This window comes from Pezoporus flaviventris, unplaced genomic scaffold (genome assembly GCF_033815535.1).
Source record: "Pezoporus flaviventris isolate CSIRO_AGI_PZ_B2104156 unplaced genomic scaffold, CSIRO_AGI_Pfla_v1 ptg000009l, whole genome shotgun sequence".
Taxonomy (NCBI): Eukaryota; Metazoa; Chordata; class Aves; order Psittaciformes; family Psittacidae; genus Pezoporus; species Pezoporus flaviventris.
The window spans coordinates 3,153,711-3,161,851 of record NW_026892557.1 but is presented as its reverse complement, the minus strand read 5'-3'; the positions used below and the strand labels follow the sequence as shown (position 1 = coordinate 3,161,851).

At 44.0% G+C, this 8,141-nt stretch overlaps 1 protein-coding gene across 1 annotated transcript; it reads left to right on the top strand.

Moving 5' to 3' along the window:
- Positions 1 to 2,369: 2,369 nt before the first annotated feature.
- TNFRSF18 (TNF receptor superfamily member 18) lies at positions 2,370 to 7,291 on the top strand. The gene is made up of 6 exons (XM_061450211.1): positions 2,370 to 3,109; positions 5,110 to 5,244; positions 5,751 to 5,838; positions 6,307 to 6,395; positions 6,581 to 6,721; positions 6,941 to 7,291. Exons 1-6 carry the CDS (start codon positions 2,791 to 2,793, stop codon positions 7,090 to 7,092), a joined length of 924 nt encoding a protein of 307 aa, XP_061306195.1. The 5' UTR covers positions 2,370 to 2,790; the 3' UTR covers positions 7,093 to 7,291.
- Positions 7,292 to 8,141: the final 850 nt, after the last annotated feature.

Genomic DNA, 8,141 nt, shown 5'->3' with positions numbered 1-8,141 from the left:
GCCTAAATGTCAGCAGAGCTGGAAGGAACACAACGATTTTGTCTTCTAGTTTCAGGCTGCAGCTAAATCGTTTGTCCTTAAGGTTTTTTTTTACCCCAGTCTTTTGATAGCCCTGTGTGAGCTGTCACTACTTATGTGGTATCCTCTAGGACAGCTGATGCCCTCATGCACCAGCCTTGCCATGTGCCTGTTGTAGTACCAGACTGCACCCCTGCTGTGGCAGATCATGGTGTGTAACTCTTCTAGGTGTCATGGTAAAGATTGAGTAATCTTTTAAGTAAAGGTTGAGTGACAGTTGTTTCTCAAGAGCATAGGCAAGTTTTGTGCAACAGAACATGAATCTTGTAGCTAGCAATGGAGTCTTCTGTAAGCAGGGTGAAAATGATTTGCAAGCTGGAGCTTACAAGGCAGTTTATACATCAGTTTACCAAATATCATTAATCATTCAGAAATTACATAGAATTCATGTGAACCTCTTGCTAGTAGGACTGCATGGCTCCTTTAGTCACCCATTATGGGTAATCTGCAAAATCTGAGCATGCAGCCTCAGGAAACCAAATTCTCTCCCTGGTAACAAAGGTTTCTCATGAATCATGTTGAGTCTGAGGAGTGTGAGTAAAGCCACTGGACTTGGCGTGAGTTAATGATTTATTTGGGGAAGTGGTTATGCTCTTTTTGTCTTTATTTTGTTCTTTTCAGAAGGTTGGTAATTAGGACAGGGAAACTGATGGCTTCAGTTGCTCCAGGCAAAAAGGGAACTGAAATGAGGCGATGTGCATAATGTTCAGCTCATGGCTGGATGTTGTTAGGGTGGGCAAAAGTAGAATGCACAGCGTGATCTGCAGCTATTTGTAGGAGTTTCTACTCTGAAGGCAGAGGTGCAAGCTGCCACATTGGTGCACTCCAGTGGGTGGAAGAATCCACTGGTTCTTCCTTCAGATCTCATCCCTAACACTAGAAGTGCTCCTGTGTGGAGCGCAAAGGAAGGAGAAGGGGTTTAGGAGATCTGTAACATCTTTTACTCTGTTCCATCACAGTGTGTTATGTTTCGGCCTTGATTTGTTCTGAGCTCTGTATGGGTATGGGCAGGTATGGCTGGAAGATAGTCCTTTCTTCTGCTTTTGGAGTGGTTCTGTGCTTCTCTTCCTTTGCTGAAAGAAGGAGAAGCAGCCCATCTTCTCCAAGTCTCTTGATACAGTGAGGCTGCATGCTCAGAACTCTGAGACTCATTTATTGGAGACAATTACAAAAGATTAAGACCTTCTCACCCAAAACTGAGGAACTAGTGCTTGGCATGGAAGCAACCCTTGGTTCAAATGCTAGTACAACCCCTTACAGAGTCTTTCTTCAAAGACACAGTTTGGGTGTTTCTTTTTAGTGATAAGTGGGGACTCTGAACCCGGAGGCGTTTCTGAACACCTCGGCTCCATGTTCTTCTCTTTGCCTTTTTGAGACTCTGCTGTGTCTTCCTGTCCGTGCAAAGGAGAAGGCACTTCAAGATACATGTACTCAAACAACCCTGAAGACCACATTGCTTTCAGTGGCCTTTTAACCCTTGGGATTATAATGTTGAACACAGGCAGCAGCATGAAACCTGCCAGCAGTGATACACATCGCACACAGGACTGAATGAGAAGATTGACATGAAATGTCACTACCTTGCGTCAGAGACAGGTGAGATTAGCTCTAGAAAACCCCCAAAGATTTTAAAGCCAGATAGTCAGGTTATTTCTGAAAGGTCACTGCTGACTTTAGAGATTTTAGACTTGGCATGTGCAGCTATTATCTGTGTTCTGACTGTAAATGTTCCATCATCTGGCAGTATTTGTGCACGACTAACGCTTGAACAAGAATGAAAACATGCAGAGACAGAAGAAAAACAAGATTCAAAAAAGGCAGAAGGAAATAAATTGTTAGTTCCTACTCTGATAAACACCAGGCATCAGGTATCACATGCACTAAGTGCCTGCATAGGGTTCCCTTGTGTGCCACCTGCCAGTTGTCTCCTTCAGCCCTTTAGAGCTCCCTTCTCTGCTGCTGTGTTCACAATGCTGAGCAGAAATCTGGTTAATGTTCATGTTGGGTATTTGGGCAGTTCTAGTTATTAATGTACATCTCTGAGCTTTGGAGTAATGGCAGATTCCTCTATCTGGAATGTCTACGCTGTCCTTGTCCCTTCTGATAGACATGGGCTCATCTGTTGCTAATGCTGTACTTGGAAAGATGAGGAAATTCAGGCATCAGGAGGGATGGAGCAGCCACGGCTTCTCTGGGCAATCTGTGCCAGGGCCTCACCACCCTCACAGGGAAGAATTTCTTCCTAATATCTAATCTAAGTCTCCCCCTTTCAATTTAAAGACTGCTATATATACAGTTACTATATGCAGTTACATAGTTAAATCCCTGAATGTTTCAAAATTCGTTAGGTCAGGAACTGGATTAGGAATTGGATTTGAATTGGAAGCTGTGGCTGCCCCATCCCTGGCAGTGTTCAAGGCCAGGTTGGATGGGGCTTGGAGCAACCTGCCCTAGTGGAAGGTGTCCCTGCCTGATGAGCTTCAAGGTCCTTTCCAGTCCAAACCATTCTGTGGGCTTTAAGTCAGAATGAAATAGTCTGAGAGTGCTGACATTCACACACTGATTTCATTTGCTTTAATTTTCAGGTGTATATCAACTTGCAAAATCCTTTAAAAATGGGAATATGTGATGCTACATCTTGCTCTCAACCTGCTGCTCCCCTAATGGAGACACTGGTGCACGGTTGCTTAGCCCTGCTTTTTTAAGACTTTGATGACATCAAGCAAAATCTTTTCCCCGCCCCTGAAGAAACAGGAAGAGTGCAGCCACAAAAAGCACAGTGCCTACCCACAGTGTGAGGGGGAAGAGTGCTTTGGCAGGGAAGCTCATCCTTGTGTGCTTTTGGGTTGTATAGCTCAAGGTATGGCTGAGCAGACAAGTGATCATCTCAAGGTTCGAGCTTGCTTGCTGGTGCTCATGTGCCTATGGCAGTGGACACAGCAAATTCTGGCAACAGCGTGCAGTGATGGTGAACTGCGAGTCATCAGTAAAGGTGAAAAGAAATGCTGCCCCAAATGCACCTCGAACCCAGGTAAGGGAATGATGTGTCTGTCCTCTTTCTGTTCATCAGTATTATGTCAACAAGGTAACTGAGTGTGGGGAATGTGGATATGGATGTATCTTGAGTAACTGTATATGCAAAACAAAATGGCAAGGACTTTCCTCTGCCCCCTAAATTCATAATGTACCTTAGCTGTAAACTTCAGAGTGGACTCGGGTTTCGGATTTAAAACATGCCTATACTTGCTATTCTGTAGTGGGAAATTGAAAGTTAAGTTTCTGTGGGCTGGTTTTGCCCACAAGGAAAGAAGGAGTTCAGCTAATTCTGAATCTGAGCCATTCAAGCATGGTTTCAATGTCTGGGCCATTTAGACTTCAGAAGGAACACAGGGAGTGCTGCTGTCTGTAAGGCTGCCCTTTGCAATTTGTGGTCCCTCTTTAATCCTTCCATTCTGCTGACCTGTGCGTGTCCCAGAAGTAAATGCACAGCCAAAGTTTCAGGTGATCATTAGTTTCAACAGCTTGTTCTGACTTGTGTCTCTGCCTGATCTTAGAATGGTGGTGGGATGGTGGTCATGGATTCTCCCTTGCCTGTAATTGTAAGTCAGATTAGGGCTGCATGACCTACAGTGAGGAATGCTCCTTCCTTTTCCGTTTGTCCCAACTCAAGAGTTGCCAGAAGCCTGTCTAGGTAGTGTGGTAATGCTGTTGTCCTGCAGGTCAGCAAACAGGAGCAGCTCAGAAGTTGCATCTTTCACTGATGCTGAAGTAGGAGTCAGCATCTCACCTAGTAGTAGCTTCAATATATCTGCCTTAACCAACAAGGGCATTGAGTTCTCTGTGGAAGCAGTGAGTGGACACATGGAGTTTGTGGCCATGAGCAACAAATAGGTGAAGAGCTACAGAGTCCTCAGTAGTATGGAGACCCATGGGTATTTCCCTTCCCACTCAGATAATGTCACCCAGCATGAGGGAAGTAAGTCATTGCTTGGTGAGATCAACACCAGGCTCACCCACTGGCAGTACATAGAGAGAAGCAGCCCCAAGCTGTTTCCATGTTGCCAAACTTCATTGGGTTTTGAAGGACAGTAAGAGGAGGCCAGTTGGCATAGGAAGATGTGGGCAGTTCCCTGGTGGCCCTGTGCATTCCATCACCCACCTGAGGAAACAGTCTTTGCTTGCTCTGTGCTCCTCAGTGTGGGTTTTTGAGCACACTAATGAACTAGCTGGCATTTCCATCTGCTTTTTTCTTTCTTTAAGGTTATACAGCTTCCTGACTGAGCAGTACTTTTCCTTAGCTGGTCTCCAACTGCCCGAAGGAATGCTTGATGCTGTTTACTGATGGGATTTGTATATGTAATCAGTCTTTGCTTTCAGGAACCCAGGAGCCTCTCAGAGTTAGAGATGATATTTTGAGTGCAAAAGGTCGTAACGGAACTCCTCTAGAAATAGAAGGACAGAGGGTAGGAAGGGTGCTGGCTTTGTAGCTTGGATTTAGGCCCACTTCTGCCAACAGACTATAGGAAGCAGCTGCTGTTGTTAGGAAAGACATGGAAAAGGAGCTCTAGCTTCACTGACCAAGGATCTTTTGGGCATCCCTCCTCTAAGATGGCTGTGCCTAACTGAGAAGAGCTCTGACAGTGTTCTGAGAGCTGACTGCATGGATAGTTAATGTGTAATGCTTTGGGGCACTGAAAGTGCCCTCCTCATCTCACAGTGTCTAAACACTGTAGTAAAGCAAACCTGCTGCCTTACTTCTGTCTACCGTGACCTATGCTGGTATTCCAGATGAGAGAGAAGGGTTACACTGGTAAGTCAGGTAATCATGGTGTAAGAATCTGAGTGATGCTGAATTTGAGTACTCTAAACTTTATCCACTATGCACGGGAGTCACACCTTTCTGGTACCTGCTTTTTCCACCACAGCACACTAAGGAGCTACTTCACCTGTGTCAAGCCAGTAAGACTAATGCTGAAGTTAATTTCTGGCCTCTATGACAAAGGCAAATCTTAATTTCTTTCTTCTTCACAGGAGGCAACAGTACATGTCAAAATACCCAGGACCATGACTGCAGATGTCGTCAGGGATACAGCTGTGTTGACAGTGCATGTCTCTACTGCCAGAAACTGCCTGAGTGTGCAGCAGGCGAGGAGCTGGTGAAGCTTGGTAACTACAGAAACACTAATGACTCTGAAATGTAGAGTTCAATATAAGTGGCTGCTGAGCAGCAGCTTCCTTCACTTACTACAACCTGCTCTTGGAAAGGCTTGTGATGCAGAGAGAAATGGCATTTATACTGTGGTCTCTGTGACTAAACCTCTTGCTTTCCTGTTTTATAGCTCTTCCCTTCTTAAATTTGAGACTTTCACACTCAGACCTTCAGTATTGCCTCCAAGCTTCTAGAACTGTCAGTAGAAGAGTTTTACTCTGTGTTACTTTTCATCTTTACACCCTCTGCTGTCAGATCAGACTGTTCTGTACCAGTTCTGCAAGGGATCTGCCCATACATTTCCTAAGCATAAAGATGGCAAGAACTGCTTATGTTTTTCTCCGGGGGGCTGATTCATAATGCAGAAAGAGTGCAGAGGAAGTGGGTTGTGCTCTAATCTGTTGCATCCCCATCTTTGATAAAGGCACTGATCACTGATAATTCATGTTCTCTTTTCGTATAGGCAATGTAGACTTCACATTCAGATGTAAACCATGTGAGATGGGAACCTATTCTAGTGTGAAGAATGGCTGGTGCCGTAACTGGACTGAGTATGTATTTATTGGTGCTTTTCCTCTTTAGAGATACGCATGATAAAACTCTCTAATACTTAAATTAGAAAACAAAATGTAATCAAAGAAGAGATCACTGATGTGACTGAGGTTTTTTAATTCAGCAATATATGATATGTCTTTCTTCTTTGGCTCTATAAATTGTTGCTCTCAAAGCAGAGTTTAAGACAAACTCCTGTGTATTCAACTTGCTTCCAAGCCCAGATCAAAGTGATGCAAAACCATGCATCACTTGAAACAAGGGACTAAAAAATATGTATGTACATAAGGAATTGTAATAGACTGTTATCTTGTTGGGGAGCAGCCATAACTTTACCTGCACTGCTATAAAAAGCCAAAAAAGAAAGAGTGGAGAAAGGAAGAATGGGGGAGCCAAGAGAAAGGCTGGAGAGGAATGAAGGACAAGGCAGGGACATTCTAAATGTGACTTTTTTTCTCTTCTTTTAGTTGTGAAAGCTCTGGGTTTCTAACAGTCAAGCAAGGGAACAGTACACATAATACAATATGTGGTCTGCTTCCTAAGGAGCTGGAACAAGGTACTTTCTCACAATGGTTTGATTTCTTTGAGCTTATAGTGTTTCTCTACACTGCTTCAGTTGATGACTTGCTGCATAGGTACTGTCCAGAGCTGTTGTGTTTCTTGTAATATTAATATAGATAGAATTGTTGACCTGGGCAAAGATTAATCTTCTTAATCTTTATTAAATACATTTACTTGCAGGTCTCATTACAGTTGACTCCCTCTCTACCACCATCCTGGCCATCCTGACTGCAGTGGCTCTGTTTGTTCTCATCTTGCTGACCTTCATCTTGCATTTCTGCATATGGTCACTGAAGAAAGAAAAATACCACGCAGCTGATGGTAAGTGCACTGTTGTGGGCTTGTGTGTGGCTTTTCAGTGGTGAACAGTGAGTCAGAATGGAGTAAACTGAGTTGAATAAATAGAGTAAATACATATTTACTCTGACTTTTGGGCCCGTACCTTTGTCCTTTCCTCAGAGAGGGAAGGTAATGGGCAGCTAACTGTCATGTATGAAGACCTCTTGAATGTGCAAGTCCTTTTGCTTGTTCTCACTGCAGATCTGGAACATATCTTCCCTAAGCAGCCAATGGCTCCACAACGGTCCCACCACAGAGAAGAGACTTACAGCTGCCAGCTTCCAGAAGAAGAACATGGAGACAAAACACCAGAAGAAAAGCACTGCTACTTCCACCCTCAGAGTCTGCAGTGAAACAGATGAATTGCAATGTGCTGTGAGAAGGGGAAGCTGAGCTCAGCTTTTCCAAAGAGAAGGGAGGGTCTGGGTGCATAAAGCATCCTCATATACATAGCAATAAGGAATGGGCTTGGGAGAGTTTTGCTGTGTTTCCTCTCAACAAACCTAGTGTTTAGAAGCAAAAGGAACCTGCTCAGGCTGACATTCAGTTCAACAGCATTCCATTAGTGCAAGTCTCCTGGGTTGCTGGATATTTCATTGATGTTCTATTCAACTTCCTTTGGGGCCAGGTGCCCTTCTTGTTGTTACTCCCTTTTGCATCTCCTGCACATGTCTCCATGGTGCCCCCACAGATTGATACCCATATAGAAGGCCGGTGTCCCACCTTCAGTCCCATGGGAAGTACAGTGGTACCTACAGCTTTCACAGGCTATCTGTATTTCCAGGATGTGTCCTGGTGCTCATACTAAGCGAATAAGGTGGTGTTCCTAGCAAGCATATCTACTACTTTTCTGTGCACAGGCAGTGCTTTTTATTTGTGTGAAATCGCCCTCTTTGTTGTGAAGGGAAGAGCCATTATTCTTAATCCGTTCAGTCCTTTTCAATGCTAACAGAAGGTGTTGGTTAAACCAGGCTCAGTGCAGAGTGAGACTGTTACAGCCACATCATTTGTGCTTGCAGGGGTTTTTCTATGCAAGTTTGGTGATCCCCTCATTCTTTCCAAGGAAACTAGAGGAGAAAGGACTGACATTTATCCTGCTTCTCTTCTCTAACTCAGCAACCCTTGGTACCTGGAATACTGAATTACAAAAGGGAGACTCAAATGAGGATCACACGGTCTAGAGAAAGACATTTGGTTTAATGCTCTCTTCTCACCTAGTTTATACACTAGGAAAAGACAGTGGGGAACAGAGAATAGAGCAACATTTGTTCCTGATACACAAAAAGTATCCCAAAAGAAAAAGAACCAGAACAAATGCTGGTGTATACCAGCATAGCTCCAGTGACTTGATCACTGGAAGATGGAATATGTTCCTCCTACAGAAAATTGGAGGTTTTTTAAA